Source organism: Jaculus jaculus, chromosome 15, assembly GCF_020740685.1.
Source record: "Jaculus jaculus isolate mJacJac1 chromosome 15, mJacJac1.mat.Y.cur, whole genome shotgun sequence".
Classification (NCBI taxonomy): domain Eukaryota; kingdom Metazoa; phylum Chordata; class Mammalia; order Rodentia; family Dipodidae; genus Jaculus; species Jaculus jaculus.
In genome coordinates this window covers 61885927-61906031 of record NC_059116.1, presented here as the reverse complement: position 1 = coordinate 61906031, position 20105 = coordinate 61885927, and the positions used below count along the sequence as shown (strand labels likewise).

Here is a 20105-nt window from a genome sequence, read left to right as displayed (position 1 = left end):
GATAAATGCTGGTGAAACTACATGGAAAAGGGAACCCTTGAGCCCTGCTGGCAGGAATGTAAATTAGCCCCTCCCCCATGGAAACCATTAATTTAGATATAGAAGTACAACACAATCTAGCAGTACTTCTGGGTGTCTATCCAAGGGAATCTAAGTTAGTATCCAGCAGAGGTACTTCCACATCTATGCTGATTATGGTGCTATTCACCACAGCCAAAGCATGAAATCAGCATTGTCATCCGCCAACAGATAAATGGGTAAGGAAAAGGTAATTTCTACACACAGGGTGTTTTATTCTCCATAGAGAGGAATGAAACCTATAGGAAAATAGGTGAAGCTGAAGATCATTACATTAAGTGAAATAAATGCTTATATTTAATTAAAAATTAGAAATCACTTCAAACAAAAGAGTTCAGCATGTTTTATTTTGTATGTTATGTATTTCTTTTAAAACAAACTTAGAAATATATACTAATAATATAAATACACAATGTGATGGTTTTTCTACTTGTATACATAGTAAGTTCAATCATATTGTCTAAATATAAACATATATACATATATATATATTAATTTTTTTGTTCATTTTTATTTATTTGAGAGTAACAGAGAAAGAGGTAGAGAGAGAATGGGCACTCCAGGGCTTCCAGCCACTGCACACAAACTCCAGACGCGTGTGCCCCTTGTGCATCTGGCTAACATGGGTCCTGGAGAATCGAGCCTCGACCTGGGGTCCTTAGGCTTCACAGGCAAGCGCTTAACCACTAAGCCATCTCTCCAGCCCTACATATATATATTTTATTTATTTGGAAGGAGAGAGAGAGAGAAAGGGAGAGAATGGGTGCACCAGGGCCTCTAGCCACTACAAGCAAACTTCAGATACATGTGCTATTTTGTGCATCTGGCTTGATGAGGATACTTGGAAATTGAACCTGGGCTGTTATTCTCTGCAGACAAACACCTCACCCACTAAGCCATCTTCTACAGCCCAAATCTAAACATATATTAACTGTGTTATTAAACATATGTAAGAATACATAGTATATATAAAATAAATGTTTAATATGTTTCTACTTTTGGATTTAGTAAACTAAATCATTTTCTCTAAGCTAGTCATATATCAATTAGGAATAATGCCAAAACATTCTGAATGAAAACTGGTTTTGTCTATTTTGTTATGAAGCAGAATCTCATGTATAGCCCACACTGGCCTCATTCTGCAGCCAATGATGACAGTGAACTCCTGGTCCTTCTACCTCCACTTTTGGAGTTCTGGGATTTCAGGCCTGTGCCACCATGTCTGGTTTAATATGGTGTTGGGGATTGAACACAGGGCTTCTGCAAGAAAAACACTCAAGGGCCTGAACTACAATCCTCTGAATTAGGAAGCTTGTGCATCAACAACTCAGTCTTGGACAAAGATTCAAAGACAGGTGCAAAAATAAGTCCTCTTTTGCAACCCAGAGCTCATTGTTAAGTATGAGTTTTTATACATATAAGAAGGAATATGGTACAGGCATTTCAAAATGATGGTATCAGTAAGCTTGGTTCTAAGAATAGAGTTGATATTTTTAAGTATAGATGGTAATAAATCTCAGAAATTGAATCCGTAATAAACAAAACAGTCCTGGGCTGGAGAGGTGGCTCAGTGGCTAAAGGTGCTTGCTTGAAAAGCCTGATGTCTGGGGTCTGATTCCCCAATACTCATGCAAAGCCAGATATGCAAAGTGGGACATGTGCCCAGAGTTTGTTTGCAGGAGGCACTGGTGCACCCATTCTCATTCATTCGTTAATTCTGTCTCTTTCCTTATGAATATAAATAAACAAATGAAAATTAAAAAATAATGCTGGGAGTGGTGGCACATGCCTTTAATCCCAGCACTTGGGAGGCAAAGGTAGGAGGATCAGTCATGAATTCAAGTCCACCCTGAAACTACACCAGGTCAGCCTGGGCTACAGTGAAACTCTACCTTCAAAAAAAATTAAAAATAACTCAGTCTTGGGCTGCAGAGATGGCTCCACAGTTAAAGGCACTTGCTTGCAAAGCATGATTGCCCAGGTTCAGTTGCCCAGAGCCCTCTTCAAGCCAGATGCACTAAGCTGCACATGCATCTGGAGTTTGTTTGCAGTGGGAGGAGGCCCTTGAATACCCATAGTCACTCACTCTGCCTTTTTCTCTTTATCAAATAATTTTTTTTTTTTTAAAAAAAGAACCACAAGCAGGGCGTGGTGGTGCACGCCTTTAATCCCAGCACTCGGGAGGCAGAGGTAGGAGGATCGCCGTGAGTTCGAGGCCACCCTGAGACTGCAGAGTTAATTCCAGGTCAGCCTGGACCAAAGTGAGACCCTACCTCAAAAAACCAAAAAAAAAAAAGAACCACAGTTTTCAACAATGGAATAATTTAAAACAGATGAAATTGATTTACACACTATACATATGTGTGTAAAATTGCTATATACATATAGCAATTCTTGTCCAGTGTTATAACAATCTATAAAGTCATGTATGGTAAAGGAGAACATTTTTAAACTTCCAGTCTTCCAAATTGTATCCAAATTGTATTAAGATGAAAGAAGTCTCTTAAAAATTTACATTGCAAGCCAGGTACAGTGACGCACGCCTTTAACCCCAGCACTCGGGAGGCAGAGGTAGGAGGATCACTGTGAGTTCAAGGCCACCCTGAGACTACATAGTGAATTCTAGATCGGCCTGGGCTAGAGTGAGACCCTACCTCGAAAAACCACACACAAAAAAAGAAACTTATATTGCTTAAAATCCAGAAATGACACATTTATTGTCAGATTTATGCAATGCATGACAGAGAACTGAAACTGGATATTAGGTTCTACATTGCCTTTTTATTTATTTATTTATTTATTTATTTATTTTTTTGGTTTTTCGAGGTAGGGTCTCACTCTAGCCCAGGCTGACCTGGAACTCACTATGTAGTCTCAGGCTGGCCTCGAACTCACAGCGATCCTCCCACCTCTGCCTCCCTAGTGCTGGGATTAAAGGCGTGCACCACCACGCCCGGCTCTACATTGCCTTTTGTATGAATGTTGCCACAACTATTTCCCAGCTAAGGATGTGCACACATGCCTTTTTCCAGAAATGATGATGGGTGAATACTTGCCCTGAGTGGTGGCCACAGTTCCCCTCCCTTCCACCTCCTTTTCCTTCTGCTCTATTTTGTGAAAAATTGCAGTTTTGGGAGCAGGCACTAGTGTGCTGAACAGTGTTTAACTAATGGCCTGTCTGGAAAACTGATTTGTTGCATTGGCACTTTTTTTTTTTTTGGTTTTTCGAGGTAGGGTCTCACTCTGGTCCAGGCTGACCTGGAATTAACTCTGTAGTCTCAGGGTGGCCTCGAACTCACGGCGATCCTCCTACCTCTGCCTCCCGAGTGCTGGGATTAAAGACGTGCACCACCACGGCTGGCTTGCATTGGCACTTTTTATGGTATAACCACTTCTACCATGGTCAATTTCACAGTACCAAGGTGATATCACTGAGCATGTGACTCATCAAAAATTTCACACAACGAGCTCTTAGTAGAGAGTAGAATTGGAAACTGTCTCCACTCCTCTAGAGGTTACACCTGTGGGATGTCAGCAGGCGAGTATCAGAAATTGCCTCATGACCTTGTTAAGACACTGTAGCATGACACCATTTCTCAAACTTTTGGACATTTCCCATATGTGGACTATTGGGCAAGAAGCTATCCATCACCAAAGTATAGGAAGCTGCCGTTACTCTTACTATTTTCTACATTATAGTTCCTAATCTATTTCAAATTAATTTCAAAGCAAAAATTCAATTCAAATATTATTAAGCTATTGTTACTTTAATAATTATTTATTGGACAGAGAGGGAGAGAAATGGGTATACTAGAGCGTTTAGCCACTGCAAACGAACTCCAGATGCATGTGCCATCTGGCTTTATGTGGATACTGGGGAATCAAACCCAGGTCCTTAGGCTTTGCAGGCAAGAGGCTTTACGGCTGAGCCATCTCTCCAGCCCAATTGCTACTTTATATCTGAGCACATATATAATTGCTCCAGGTCAGACTCTAGTTTTGAAGTGCTCTGTGGATGCTGACTTCTTCCTTCTTTGTGCCTCCCTGTCAGGTAGCAGCCACGCCTCCCCACTGATAAGCTCACAGTGTTACCTAGTTGTCTTCTCCAGGTTATTTTCAATGTGATGTCTGAATCACTAGTGTGTTCTTTAGAACAGATAACTCAAGACTAGTTGTAGTTTGCTCAGTGACTCTGTCTCTGGGCTACTGTGCATCAAATTGGAATCTCAATGTGGATCAGAGACTGCTGCTGACCTGAGCAAGACCTGTGGCCCATGGCCTTTCGTTCTCTTTTATCTGGGTCTTTTGCTTGCTCAGATTTCTTCCAGAGCTTACTATTGAATTTAAAATAACCCCCAAAACATTAATCTCATCCAAAAAAACTTCATTTGGTTCATCCCTGACACAGACATAATTGTATAATGTTATGTATAACTTAAACATATAAAGGGTTTAAGACAGTGCACAACATATAGACTAGAAACAATGAGTGTTAGCTCTTCTCTGCTTCCTCAGGCTGTCTGTCTCCTTCACTTTTCACCATTTTCTGCTGAAGGACGGTGACACGTGCTCTTCCGATTTCTTGGAAAGTTTCTTCCCAACCCTTCACCAAGCTCATTCCTGCTTGTTCATCCCATCTCTGCTTGTTGCTTCTTAGCTGAACCCTTTGCTTCCTCAGCTAATTGGGTTCCCTATGTGATTGTGACTTCTTAAAGAATTTGCAGTCAGCCCTCCAATATCCATGGATTCTGCATCTGGAAATTCAACAAACCATACATTAAAAATATTTGAGAAAAGAGTGCATCTATACTGAAGGCATGCTGATGTTTTCTTCTTCTTCTCTATACAATGCACATCATAACTACATAGATTAACATTACTTTAAGCACAAATAATAAGGAGAAGATTTAAACTACCCAGTAGGATGTGTGTAGTTCATGTGTAAATAGTGTATCATTTTCTCTTTGTTTGCTTGTGTATGTGTTCTGTGTGGTATAGTGTGTGCATTGTCTATAAGTGTATGTGCAGGTGACTGTAATATGTATGCAGAGCATCCCCATCTCTCTGCATATTTCCTTGAGATGGAGTCTTATAATGATTCTGGAGCTTGATATATTCAACAGCCTCAGCGGTTATCTGGCCTCTGCATGACCATGACCAGCTGTTGACACAGGTACTGGGAAGTCAAATTCAGATAGGGTCAGCCCCCTCAGACCCTCACGTTTGTGTAGGAAGTGCTTTTACACATAGATCCATCTTCCCAGACTTTGCATCATTTTATGTAAGGGACATCCTTGGATTTTGATTTCATGGGCATCTTAGGGGATGACTGCACCTTTAAAATCCCACCATCACTTATTATTTTTTACTTGTTGCTGTGAATATCAGAGACAGAGTCATAATATGAGGACTATGTCCATGCTATTTGCCTTGTAATTTGCCAAAGTTTAGTTTAGGCATGGTGTGGAACATTTTTTGGTGGTGGTGTTTCATATATATATATATATATATATATATATATATATATATATATATGTGTATGTATGTATTTGTATACGTATTAGGTAGGGTCTTGGTCTAGCCCAGGCTGACCTGGAATTCACTATGTAGTCTCAGGTTGGCCTTGAACTCACAGTGATCCTTCTACCCCTGTCTCCCGAGAGAGAGAGAGAGAGAGAGAGAGAGAGAAATAATTGGCATGAAAGGGCCTCCAGCTGCTGAAAAATGAACTCCATAGGCGTGTGCCACCTAGCACATATGGCTGTCCATGGATATTGGGGACTTGAACAGGTCATTGGGCTTTTCAGACAAGTGCCGTAACCTCTGAGCCAGCCTCCCCAACCCTATATTGTGTTTTTTGAACAGGATCTTCTTAGATAGTCCAAGCTCTTTGAATTCATGGCACTTCTCCTATTAGTCTTCTAATTGGTTGTCATGCTATGAGAAAGGAATCTAGTGTTTTCTTGTAACAGGCACCTGGAAATTATTTTATTACTTATGTGCAAGGGGAAAGGGAGAGAGGGAGAGAGAGAGAATGGGCATGCTAGGGCCTCCTATAAATGCACCACTTTGTGCTTCTGGCTATATGTGGGTACTGGGGAACCGAACCTTGGCTTACCTTTAACCACCTGAGCCATCTCTCCAGCCCAACTTTTAAGTTTTTTAAATCTTTATTTATTTATTTGAGAGAGAGAAAGGCAGATGGGAGAAGGAGGGAGTGAATGGGCATGCCAGGGCCTCCAGATGCTGCAAACAAACTCCAGATGGATGAACCACCTTGTGCATCTTGCTTATGTGGGTCCTGGAGAATTGAACCTGGGTCCTTTGGCTTTGTAGGCAAGCACCTTAACCACTGAGACATCTCTCCAGGCTCAACTTTTAAGTTCTTAATATCAGCTTTGTTTCTGGTGTGTTTTCATATTCCTTTCCTTGTAATTGTTCTGTTCTTTCCTCACGTCAGAAATGTTACAGATTTTAATCTCTTTGCAAGAGGTATACCTGTCACCTAGAAAGTGCCATACTCCTTATTTGTTATGTGTGTTGTCTCCCTGAAAGCTATCAGAAACTTTTGGGAGAACAAGTTAAAGGTAAAAGTAAGTAGATACAGTTAAACAGTAAAGTAATATAGGTATGTTCCTACTAAAACATTTGTATTATCAAAATAACATATTTTTATACAATTATGACAGCAAAGAAAGAAAGTTGTTTCAGTAACTGGCAAAGATGTGGGGAACTACACAGAGTAGCTGTGTTTTTATCATGCTTCAGGACACTGTGCGCCACTAGCCATGAGTGGATTACATTCTCTGAGTTTATATCATCAGTGGAATTTGCTCAGCTACATACTATTTTCTCAAGTAGAAGAAAACAACCAACAAAAAGTACAAGAGAACAACCAACAAGTGGGAAAGAACAACCATCCACAAGTGGAAGAGAACAACCAACAAGTGGAAAAGAACAACCAACAAGTGGGAGAGAACAACCAACAAGTGGAAGAGAACAACCAACAAGTGGGAGAGAACAGCCAACAAGTGGGAGAGAACAACCAACAAGTGGGAGAGAACAGCCAACAAGTGGGAGAGAACAACCAACAAGTGGGAGAGAACAACCAACAAGTGGGAGAGGACAGCCAACAAGTGGGAGAGAACAACCAACAAGTGGAAGAGAACAGCCAACAAGTGGGAGAGAACAGTGAACAAGTGGGAGAGAACAGCCAACAAGTGGGAAAGAACAACCAACAAGTGGGAGAGAACAACCAACAAGTGGGAGAGAACAACCAACAAGTGGAAGAGAACAGCCAACAAGTGGAAGAGAACAGCCAACAAGTGGGAGAGAACAGCCAACAAGTGGAAGAGAACAACCAACAAGTGGGAGAGAACAGCCAACAAGTGGGAGAGAACAGCCAACAAGTGGGAGAGAACAACCAACAAGTGGGAGAGAACAGCCAACAAGTGGGAGAGAACAACCAACAAGTGGGAGAGAACAGCCAACAAGTGGAAGAGAACAGCCAACAAGTGGGAGAGAACAGCCAACAAGTGGGAGAGAACAACCAACAAGTGGGAGAGAACAACCAACAAATGGGAGAGAACAACCAATAACAAGTGGGAGGGAACAGCCAAGAAAAAGTAGAGGGGAACAATTAACTAGCAAGCAAACCCCAGCTGTAAGAATAATTCATGTCTGAAGTAAATATTTCATTACTTAAATATATAAGTATTTTTTAGTTTATAAAAATACTTCATTGAAGCAATATTTTAAAATAAATTGTATGCATATATAAACATTTTCAATAAAATATTTTACTTTTATTTTTATCTTTTTATATTTATTTATTTGAGAGTGACAGACAGAGAGAGAAAGAGGCAGAGAGAGAGAGAATGGGTGCGCCAGGGCCTCCAGCCATTGCAAACGAACTCCAGATGCGTGCGCCCCCTTGTGCATCTTGCTAAAATAGGTCCTGGGGAATCAAGCCTCGAACTGGGGTCAAAAAAATTAATTTTATTCATTTATTTGAAAGAGGGTGTGTGACAGGGAGGGAATGGGTACACCAGGGCCTTCAGCCACTGGAAATGAACTCCAGATGCCACCTGTACATCAGGCTTATGTGGGTCCTGGGGAATCAAAACTTGGTCCTTTGACTTTGTAGGCAAGTGTCTTTACCACTAAGCCATCTCTCCAGCCCCTCATGTCTTCTTTTTTAAATTTTTTTTTTGGTTTATTTTTATTTATTTATTTGACAGCAATAGACAGAGAAAGAGGCAGAGAGAGAGAGAGAGAATGGGCATCTCAGGGCTTGCAGCCACTACAGACGAATTCCAGATGGGTGCGCCCCCTTGTGCATCTGGCTAACGTGGGTCCTGGGGAATTGAGCCTCAAACCGGGGTCCTTAGGCTTCATAGGCAAGTGCTTAACCGCTAAGCCATCTCTCCAGCCCCCCTCATGTCTTCTTATAAAGAGTAATCCTATTGCCAGCAGTGAATCCTTGATTTCTGTTTACAAATGAATAGTTTTACTCACTATTGCAATTATTTTCCTTAGTAAAAATGTTTCTCAGTGGAAAAAGTAACCAAATATTTTATTAGTCTTTAATAAAAATTTATTTATGTAATGCCAGTGGATTCACTTCCCACTGAATACAACTCAACAACTTTTTGTTGACTCTGACTCTGGCCTTTAGAGCAATTCCAACTAATGACACCCTTCACTTTCTGTCTTATCAGATGGTATGATGGCTCAGCATGTTTGCTGAGTAAACTTTGCAAAGACTGATAAATTCTTAGCAACAAAAATGGTGTTTAAGTGGATGAATGTGTGCTAAAGAACGTGCTGTACTTTTCTTGTATAGAAATAATGCCAATGGGGCTAGACATGGTGGTGCACACGTGTAGTCTCAGCCCTTTGGAGGCTGGGGCAGAAGTGTGTTTGCTGCCTAAGGCTGGTGATGTAGCTCGGTGGGAGAGAGCTTTCCTAGTATATGCAAAGCCCTGGGTTCAATTCCATCACAGAAGAAACACCACTGCATTCTAAAGATCCCTTTGAAGGAGCAAGCTGGTTTTTACAGTCAGCCAGCCAGAGAGAAAGGACCAAGGATGCCATCTGGCCTGCCCTGGCAGCACTGGAACCCAAACCTGATTCGCTCTCACCCAGGAAGGTACAAGCAATTCCACAGCAGCAGTGCACACTGCCTGCTTCTTTCTCAGCCTGGTCCACCTGGGTGGGCTGGTCCCTCCTGAGTCAGCCCCTGGAGTCCAGGAACCAATCAGGTCTTTCCTTTACATGCCTGAGTCTGATGGCAAGGGTCATCCTAATTGAATGACCCATATAAATGGTCCTGCCACTTGTCTAATTCCCTCTTTGGCTACATTCTCCTAGCACATGACCCTCCTAATTGCTGCTTCTGGTCTGAGCACTTTCCCGCCTTGGTTTTGAGTGCTTTCTTACTCGATTACATGTGCGATCTTTCTTTAAGCCCAGGTCCTTTACTATTCTAAGTTTTTCCTGATTCCTACGTGCGTGTAAAGGTGAGGGGTTTGTGCTCCCATCCGCTCTCCCCATGTGTGTATGCGTGTTTCTTCTGCATCTTTTGGCCTGGGCTCTCATGTTCAGCAGTGCACGTGCCCTCTTTCCATTGGCTTCTTCTCTGGAGATCTTCCTTTCTCCATTCTCCCCTCTCCCCTGCCATCCAGGCAAAGAGGAGAAATTCCCTTCTGGCTTGAGTCTTTCTAGCCTCCCCTGAATACTGATTCTCCTTAAAGTAAACCTCATAGTTCACAATTTATCTTTCTGAGAGACCATTTTTTCAGTTCATTGTTAAAATGGATAACCTAATAATTGGGATTCACAGGCTTGAGAATCCCTGAGCCACCAAATCCTGAATTACCTTCAAAATCTCCAATTTCAAACTCCCAACTGCACACAGAGGAACACACACACACACACACGCACGCACACTGGGATAGTACAATATGACAAAATAAGTGAGGTCAGCTCCCCTTTCCTGTGTGCTGACCAAAGGCAGCCCCATGGTCCACACAGTCCTGACCACTTCACAAAGAAAGAACAGCTTAGACCCCTTGAATTCAATGTGAATGTTACTCTTTTCTATGATTCTCTGTTGGTCACCAAACTCCAGCCCTAGAGACATGGAGTGTAGTTATCCCTGTGAGCTGGTTTCTTACAAAATCTTACAAAATGACAAGCTTGGACTGGTGAACGTTTAGATTCATTTGATTTTACAATACTCATGCTTTGTTATTAGACACAGTATTTTACTTCTAGACAGGTAACAATGGCCATAAAATTAAGAGTTTTTCAATTGGGTTCAAATAATTCAGCTCTGCCAATACAAACCGTGGATTTGAATTTGGGCATCATTTAACCCCAGAGGCCTCAGTTTCTGTAAAAATAGGCTAATAATCCCTATTTTTTTTCATTTGTTCTGAGAATTAAATAATAAGGAGTAAATACTAACTGTTTCTATTAAATTGTAAAATACATTGTAGGATTTTTATCCAGGAAGATATTTAGACAAGAACTACTTCTGCTGTATTTTTCAGTAGGACATTCTATGATATTTTTCTATATATTCTATGATATTTTTCTATATATTCTATGATATTTTTCTATATATTCTATTATATATATATTTTCTATATATTCTATGATATTTTTCTATATATTTCTATATATTTTTCTATATATGATATTTTTCTATATTTTTCTATATATTTTTCTATATGTTCTATGATATTTTTCATGTGCCCAATAAGGCCTTAGGTAAGAGAATGTTTAGAATTTTGTTTTTCAGATTCCATGTTTTAGTAATTAAAAAAATTTCTTAAATTTTATTTATTTATTTATTTTAAATTACTTTTTATTAATAACTTCCATGATTGTAAAAAATATCCCAAGGTAATGCCCGCCCTCCCCCACCTTCCCCCTTGAAACTCCACTCTCCATCATATCCCCTCCTCCTCCCAATCAGTCTCTCTTTTATTTTGATGTCATGATCTTTTACCTCCTATTATGATGGTCGTGTGTAGGTAGTGTCAGGCACTGTGGCATCATGGATATCCAGGCTATTTTGTTTTTGGAGGAGCACATTGTAAGGAAACCTACCCTTCCTTTGGCTCTTACATTCTTTCCACCACCTCTTCCACGATGGACCCTGAACCTTGGAAGATGTGGTAGAGATACTGCAGTACTGAGCACTCCGCTGTCACTTCTTCTCAGCACCATGGTGCCTTCTGAGCCATCCCAAAGTCACTGTCACCTGAAAAGAGAAGGTTCTTTACCAAAAGTGAGAGTAGCATTAATATATGGCTATGAACATTAAGAGAAGTGCTTACTGGGCAGTTTGATGAGCATAGTACATACATTTAGCCAGACAGCAGCAGACATTACACCCCCAGGGCTCATGACCACCCCTGTCATAGGTTTTCAGTGTCAGGGATGTATTCCCGCCCATGGAGCCGACCTCCAGTAATTTTTTTTGCCCATTCATTTAGCTTTATGCTGGTTTGTTTTTGAGACAAGATCTTTCTATATAACCCAACTTAGCCTCCAGCTTTGCTTTTCCTGCCTCAGCCTACTTTGTGGGGTGGTAGGAGATGCCACCAAACTTAACTTAGTAACATTTAACTTGTATATTTTGACTTTTAACAACTAAAATCCAAATTGATTTATTGCAGGTTATGATGATAAGCACATCCACACGACCTCTTTGCAACAGATAAAAGCTGTGACAGATCAAGTGAGGCAACGTGAAGAAAACCAGGCACCTCCCCAGGCGGTTCAGACCAATGAGGTGCAGCCACCACGGTTCCAGGTTCCTGTGCTGGTGGGGCCCCTGGAGCCCTCTTTTCATTCTGGAATCCTGAGAACCATGTCCCGGAGAGACGTGAGGGCTGAGCTGGTCCTGCAGAGCTTCCTGCTGTGGTCGGACACTATAGAAATGTTGCGTGTGGCTGGTCACCCTGCTGTGTACAAGTCAGGCTGGCTGTACCCAGTCTACCTCTTCAGTTTTATTTCTGTCCTTCGAATGGTCTTCACTCCAAAAAACCCTCTTCTTAACTCTCTGGGCATCCTGCTGCAAGACTTACCCTTTGTTTTTGTTAGACTTAGTTTAATCATTGTTTTAGGGACTATCACACCTATGCTGGGCCTTTGTAAAAATGTATTAGTGACTGTCTCCTATGTCTACTTCAATCACATAACCAGACTCAGGCCTTTCTCTGCCTTTGAAACCTCTCCGTTTTAAAAGAAAACGTTAAGAAAGTAAGATCTCTTTATTATATATGGACATTTGTAAGAATTTTTTCTAGGGCATAAGCTTTTGTACTATATAAAGAAATGAAGAATAGACTATAGAGAAAGAACCATTTTCATAAGTGTAGCTTATCAGTTTTTAATTATATATATATGTGAATGGTGCTAATTTAATGCAAAGTTATATATTCCTATAAGTTGGCTCCCATAGAAAATGTTAGTAATTTTAGTTTTGTACAACAAAATGCATTCTTCTAAACTACCTTAATAACGCCTCTTTAAATAATGGGAGTAACATGTTTTCCCTGTAAACTAACTCAGGAATGATATTTTTATCATTTATAAAAACAAAAGAGCATTGCATAAATTAATTAAAATTAGTTTCAGAACACCTGAAGTTATTCGTAAATTTTGGATTATAGTTGTTTGAAAACCTGAAAATTATGGTGTTAGGGTCTCCTTCAAAGATGAAATTATACCTTTGTTAGTTTGTTTTGTGTGTGTGTGTGTGTGTGTGTGTGTGTGTGTGTGTGTGTGTGTTTACATTCATGTGGAGGCCAGTGCTCTATGTCAGGTTCCTTCCTTAATTGCTCTGTACCTTTCTGCACCAGAAGCTTAGAAGTGTGGTTTTACAGGGTAAATTATCTGACCAAAAGCCCTCAGTGTCCTTTATCTAGACCTCCATTGCATTGAGATTACAGGCATGCATCACTACACCTGGCTTTTACATGGCAAACACTTTATCCTCTGATCCATCTCCCCTGCTCCAAGTGTGTGTGTGTGTGTGTGTGTGTGTGTGTGTGTGTGGCCTTGGGCAACCTGCACCTACTGCTGTACCACAGAGCTATGTTCCCAGTCCTGGAAATACACTGTACTCTGCTGCAGTAAGTGAATTTTATATAACTGACTGATTTTGACGCAAGAACTAATATCCTTTAACAGGTATCTGGCTCAGTCTAATACTGTGGTAAAGGCTTTCTTTTGCTAGTACTAAAAAGAGTGCTGTTTAGTGTAATAGAGACAAGGTGCATTCGTAATTCCTGGATAAGGTTTTATAATAAAAACCATAAATCATAAATTGAAAGTACAGAATATATCACTTGTGGAATTTGATAAACTAATCAGAACAAGCTATATTTAAAATTATAGTATGACTTACAAATACAATGGCAAAAGAATCTTCTATGGTACTATGACACAAATATCCTGATACTTTAAAGCAGTTATATGTACAATCATATAATTTGCCTTCATGATTATATTTGATACTCCTATTTATAACAGTGACTCTCCATTTGATGAGAGCTTTGTGAGACTTGTATGTGTCCTGAGTAATAGCCTGCCTGAGTACTGAGTAATAATCTGTCTCCTAACAGATTAAAAATGGATAAGTGGGGTTTGGGATATAGCGCAGTTTGTAGAGTGCTTACCTAACATGCACCAAGCATGCTGGGTTCCATCCCCAACACTGACTGCATGAACAAATTCTGTGGTACATGCGTATAATAACAGCTCTCAGATGCTAGAAGCAGAAGTTCAAGGTTATCCAATGTTCTATCACAAGTTTTAGGCCAGCCTTGTTTACAGGGAAAATCCTGGCTCAAAGAAGAAAGAGAGAATGGGGGAAGAGAGAGAAGCATGGATAAGTGAGCTTGTGTGTTTTCATACTCTCCACTTAATTCCCCAGACCCTCTTTATGTTTTTGATTTTTTTTTTTTTATACTATGTGAAGTCTACACCTAGTTGTTAAGAGCTTGCCTGCTATCTCTATGTTTTAGGGGAAGGTCTGTGACCATTGTGGGCCCAAAATGCTCCATATAAAAGATGGGCATACTAGCACTGCACTAATCAAATTCAGGGGATTCCAGGATAAGGGAGCCTTTCAACAGTAGCTGGTAAACAATAATAGCTTGCTGAATCTAAGCATTTTAATAGCACTGCATCCACAAGAAACAAGTGGCTATGTGTATTATTTTTAATATTTTTCTTTACTTTTTATAAGGAGAGAGAGAATGAATGAATGAATGAGAGGGAAGGAATAAGCACATCAGAGCCTCCTGCCACTGCAAACAAACTAGACACATGGGTCACTTTGATGCATCTGACTTTACGTGGGTACTGGGAAGTCAAACCCAGGCCGTCAGGCTTTGCAAGCAAGCACCTTCAACCAGTGAGCCATCTCTCCAGCCCATATTTGTGATTTTTTTTCTTTTTTTTTTCAAGGTGGGGTCTCACTCTAGCCCTGGTTGACCTGGAATTCACTATGTAGTCTCAGGTGACCTTGAACTCATGGTGATCCTCCTACCTCTGCCTCCCAAGTGCTGGGATTAAAGGCATGTGCCACCACGTCCGGCTTAAACACTGTTTTTTGTTCTACTGCTTTCCTAAAACTAGTGGCCGTGTGTTAAGGATAGTTTGAAGACAATAAGGAAGAAGTGACATCTAACTCAATTTATAAATACTGAAGTTACTTTTGAAGGAAAACTTTTATTAAACTTTTTGGCTTGTTGGTTTTGTTGTTTTTTTTTCCAAGGTAGGGTCTTGCTCTAGCCCAGGCTGACCTGGAATTCACTATGTAGTCTCAGGATGGCCTTGAACTCATGGTGATCCTCCTACCTCTGCCTCCCAAGTGCTGGGATTAAAGGTGTGCGCCACCACGCCCGGCTTAGTGTTTTATTATTTTATGTATCCTTGTCCACTATGTGGGAATAAAAGTTTAAATCTTGCTTTTGTGAAAACTAATACATAAAATCTTTAGATTCCCTCGAATGACAACTTTTCATCAATTACCACTGTGATCAAAAGTGAACCATCTGCTCAATACACAAATGAAAGTGAATGCTAGAACTCATTCCTTGGCCACTGGAGGCAGGGATTACTGTGTAGTCCAGAGCCCCACTGTGGAGTTCAGGCTGACATTGGATTTATGATCCTCCTGCCTCTACCTCTTCAGGGCTGAGATTACAGAAGTGTGCCACCTGACCCAGTACCAGTGTGTGTGTGTGTGTGTGTGGTGGTTGCTGTTTCTTGGGATCAAGGCCAGAGCTTCACAAATGCTAAGCTAGTGCTCGACCACTGAGCAACACCCCTGGCCTAAACTTAACAAAAACAAAAAAGACTTCCATTGTATATTTGCTTTCTGGTTCCCATTATTTTGTAAAGTCCATAAGGGACAGTTTGAGAGTGTCTTGTTTAACTGGGTTTCTTTATCCCCATCTGCCAATCCCGCAGGTTCTCATAGTCTTCTAGCTTAAAAATACTCAGCATACAAACCATTTCTTCCAACTTCTTCTGTGGTAGTCTTTTATTTTATTCTGAAAAACTTCTTCACCAAGTAATTAATTTGTAACGTTCCTAAAAATGAAAGTATTTTCATATCTGTATAATTGTTATATTGGAATTTTGGGCTAGCAGTGCTCAGATAAACTCTGCAGTATTTCTTGAGCTTACAGTGCACTTTGTATCTAATATTTTATATGACTATGCTTGATATTTTAGGAAGTGGCCACACTTTATAAAATAATGAAGGCATATACAACAGATTAACCAATAGAGAAAAAAACTGAGTAACAAAATTTGAGTGTGCACACATGTTTATAAAGCTCAAGTTTTTGGTATCTATGGTGGGTTATGCTATGTAATATTGATAGTTTTATACTGTGTGATTAAAGCTTTAATTACTGAAATTGTGTTGTTATTCTCATAGCTTCTAATAGTGTTGGTGTTAAGACCCATGTCAGTTTTGTGTTCTTATAAAAAGTGTACTTTCTGCTGTAAAATATTCATTCAAAAATGGCTAGATCTGTATTTATGATATTTTATTCCAAATAAAAACTAGGGACCAGGGCTGGAAAGATGACTTATTGGTTAAGATGCTTGCTTGTGAAGTCTATGGACCCAGGTTTGATTCTCTAGGTCCCACATAAGCCAGATGCACATGGTGGCCCATACATCTGGAGTTCATTTGCAGTGGTTAGAGGTTCTGGTGTGCCCATTCTCACATGCTCTCTCTGTCCCTCTCTCTGTCTCTAATAAAAAAAAATCAAAACTAGGGTCCAATGATGATTGTGTCTTCATTTAATGTCCATTTCATATAAAGTTATTTGTTGAAAACACATCTAAAATAAATCTGTGATCAAATGGATCATTTTAATAAAAATAACTATTTTTTGCCTTTTCTTTCTAAAAATTAATGTTTAAGTTTATAATGTGTGAAGGTTACAGTCTTTTGGAATAAGCACCTAATCTCACTGAATGACCATTGTAATAAGGCATAAGAAAGGAAACAAAATAATTCATTATACCTGTTCTGTCCAGGTACTAGGGCCAGAGGAAAAGATGTTAGGAGTCCTCTGTCAATCTACGCATGCAGAGACCTGAGGGGAAGATGTTAGGAGCCCTTTGACACCCTATATGCAGAGACCTGAGGAGGTGTTAGGAGTCCTCTGTTCCTCTAGAAGTAGAGACCCAAGGAGGTGTTAGGAGTCCACTCTCACTCTACATGCAGAGACCTGAGGAGGAGATATTACGAGTCCTCTGTTACTCTATATGTAGAGACCTGAGGAGATGTTACGACTCCTCCATTATTCTACATTCAGAGACCTGAGGAGAATATGTTAGGAGTCCTCTATGCTCATTTGCATTGTTCTCTTGTGATGTATTCTCTCAATGAACTTGGAGCAATTTTTTGGTCAGACTGACTGATTAGTGAGACCCAGCAATTCTCCTGTCTCTGGTTTTCACAGGACTGGGATTACAGACATGTGTGACCATGCCCAGTTGCTTGTGTGTGTTTTTGCAAATTGAACTCAGAGTGAATTAAACCCTCTCAGGCCCTCATGCTTGTGTGGCAAGTGCTCTTACATGGTGCTCCATCTCCTCAGTTTTTCAAAGATATGCCTTTTCAAATGCTCACAATTTTCTTTCTTTCTTTCTTTCTTTCTTTCTTTCTTTCTTTCTTTCTTTCTTTCTTTCTTTCTTCCTTCCCTCCTTCTTTCCTTCCTTCCTTCCTTCCTTCCTTCCTTCCTTCCTTCCTTCCTTCCTTCCTTCCTTCCTTCCTTCCTTCCTTCCTCTCTTTCCTTCCTCCTTCCTTCCTTCCTTCCTTCCTTCCTTCCTTCCTTCCTTCCTTCCTTCCTTTCTTTCTTTCTTTCTTTCTTTCTTTCTTTCTTTCTTTCTTTCTTTCTTTCTTTCTTTCTTTCTTTCTTTCTTTTTGAGGTAGGTTCTTACTCTAGCCAAGGCTGACCTGAAATTCACTATGTAGTCTCAGGGTGGCCTTGAAGTTAGGTGATCCTCCTACATCTGCCTCCTGAGTGCTAGGATTAAAGGCATGCACTACCTTGCCTGGCCACAATTTTCTTTATATTGAATTTGGACTAATAATGGACTTTTCTGGAATGCCTTCTCTTTCTAAATCATTTTTTCATTTTTGTTCTTAAGCCAGGATAGCCTTGGCTGGCCTTTAACTTGTGATTCTCCTGCTTCAGGCTCCTCTGTCCTGGAATTATGAATGCTGGATTACCACCTTGTCACTGTTTTTTTTTTTTTAAATATTTATTTTGAATACTGTGAGAATACATATTCCAGAGGATATGAATGGATAAATAAATTTTTTGTTTCAAATTATTAAAAGGTATAATAACATTACATATTTGGTATAAGTTTATAATCTGCAAGTGATTTGTTCTTTATAGATGGAAACCAAGACACAAAAATAATGGAGCTCATGAAGAATTGCATTTTTTTTTTTTTTGAGGTAGGCTCTCACTGTAGCCCAGGCTGACCTGGAATTCACTATGTAGTCCAAGGGTAGCCTTGAACTCACAGCAATCCTCCTACCTCTGCCTCCCGAATGCTGGGATTAAAGGTGTGTGCCACCACGTCTGGCTACATTTCATTTGCAGGAAAATGGTCATAACAAGGTAATTATATTAAGTGAACTAAACCACTCAGAATGACAAATATTTCTTTTATTTGTGGTTGCTAGATTTTATATATATAAATAAACCATCTACATCTACATGACATGAAAGTAGAAGCAAAACTGTTTAGGGGGCAAAAAGGGCTAAAAGGAAAAGCAAGAAAAGGAGGATGGAGAGCTATGAGGAGGAATATGCTTAGCGTGCAATATATACGTACACTAAACTTAAACTAAAAGCTGGGGCTAGAGAGATTGCTTAGGAGATAAATGCTTGCCTGAAAAGCCAAGGCATCCAGGTTTAATTCCCTAGCACTCACGTAAGCCAGATGTACAAGGTGGCACACACATCTGGAGTTCATTTGCAGCCACTAAAGGTCCTGGCATGCACTTTGTCTCCTTCGCTCTTTTTCTCTCTCACTCAAATAAATAAATAAAAATAAACTATTTTTTAAATTAAAAGGTAGGTTTACTTAAAAATAAACTGCTCAGGTAACCAGTTTTCACTTTGAGAAATAACACAGGGATCTCATGTTCTATTTCCGTCTCTCTTCTGTGTGCCTCACCCTGAAGGCTAAGGCTGGCAAGCTCTGCCAGCAAGTGGAGGTGGTGCCACTTTCCAAGAACATGTGCTTTTATTGTGCAAGGGCCAGTGGATTTGGTAAACAGCATTGTCTTAATTTGAGAACTGCTACAGTTACCCCAGTCTTCAGTATTCACCACCCTAATCAGTGGGCACCCATCAACATAGATGCCATCAAGACCCAACACAATATGAGATCAACTCCCTGAAGGTCCATGTGTCATGAGTATTTTAAAGCAGCAAAACATTTTAACATTAGGTATATGAATGTTTTAGACATAATACTATTATATACTTGTTTAGTCTCTGCTTTACCATTTTTTCCCCTGCCATCATACAGTTTCCCTTTGAGACCATGAGCCAAGATAAATCATTTCCTTTTGTTAGCTGCTTTTAGTGGGGTATTTTGCCCCAGCAGAGAACACATAACTGCAACATATCTCACACGATTGGAGTGGTTTTTACTTATTTATCTTTTTGGTATTCACCACCCTTTAAAAAGCAGATTCTCCAACCAAGAGTAAGAGAAGTATGGATCAAGGGAAATAAGAGCAGTCATTTAAAGACCTTTTGATGGGGCTGGAGAGACGGCTTAGCAAGGATTGCCTGTGAACCTAAGAACCCATGTTCAGTCTCCTTCCAGATCTCACCTAAGCCAGATGCACAAGTGACACCAGCACCAGGCTGCACATGTACACGAGGAGGCGCGAGCATCTGCAGCTTGATGGCAGTGACTGAGGCCACTTGCTTCTCTCTCCCTCTCTCTTCCTCTCTCATTCTAAAAAGAAAAAAAATAAAAACCTTTTCATGTGCATACTTTCTTATCTAGTTCAAGAACTGTGGGGACTTCCCTTTAGAGTCTATGACCTTCCTATCCATAGGCTTTTGACTTAGTTCTCAGTGCCAGGTATGGATTCCCTCCCTCTGAGCAGTCCTCCCATCCAATCTTACCCCATAACCTGGGTACCACTATTGCACAGGTGTGCTCATCTGTTCTGGGTGGTTTATTTGCTGTTCACAACATCTGTTTATTCAGGCTGTTGGTGACCATTGTCCTCTGGCAGCTCGCACAGCATTTTGCAGCATTTTGAGGGCTGGCCAACAGGGCGGTGGCTTCCTTCTCTGGCTGCTTGTGACGCCATGTCCCTGCAGCCTGTGATGTCTGCAGCAATGGGTCTTACCATCTAGCTTTGGTGGGAGCCAGGTACTTTTTCAATGGCCTGCATTGTTTTGGAGACTTCATAGTCCTCCATGACCAGCAGC

At 40.4% G+C, this 20105-nt stretch overlaps 1 protein-coding gene and 1 pseudogene across 1 annotated transcript in view; both read left to right on the top strand.

The window, feature by feature from the left end:
- The window catches only part of Tmem236 (transmembrane protein 236), a 69404-nt gene extending 57041 nt beyond the window's left edge, over positions 1 to 12363 (top strand). Inside the window, exon 4 of the mRNA XM_004662350.2 lies at positions 11769 to 12363. Coding sequence (XP_004662407.1) covers positions 11769 to 12337 — 569 coding nt within the window. The 3' untranslated portion in view covers positions 12338 to 12363. The remainder of the gene's footprint in view (positions 1 to 11768) is intronic.
- LOC123455214 lies at positions 1394 to 1510 on the top strand (annotated as a pseudogene).
- Positions 12364 to 20105: the final 7742 nt, after the last annotated feature.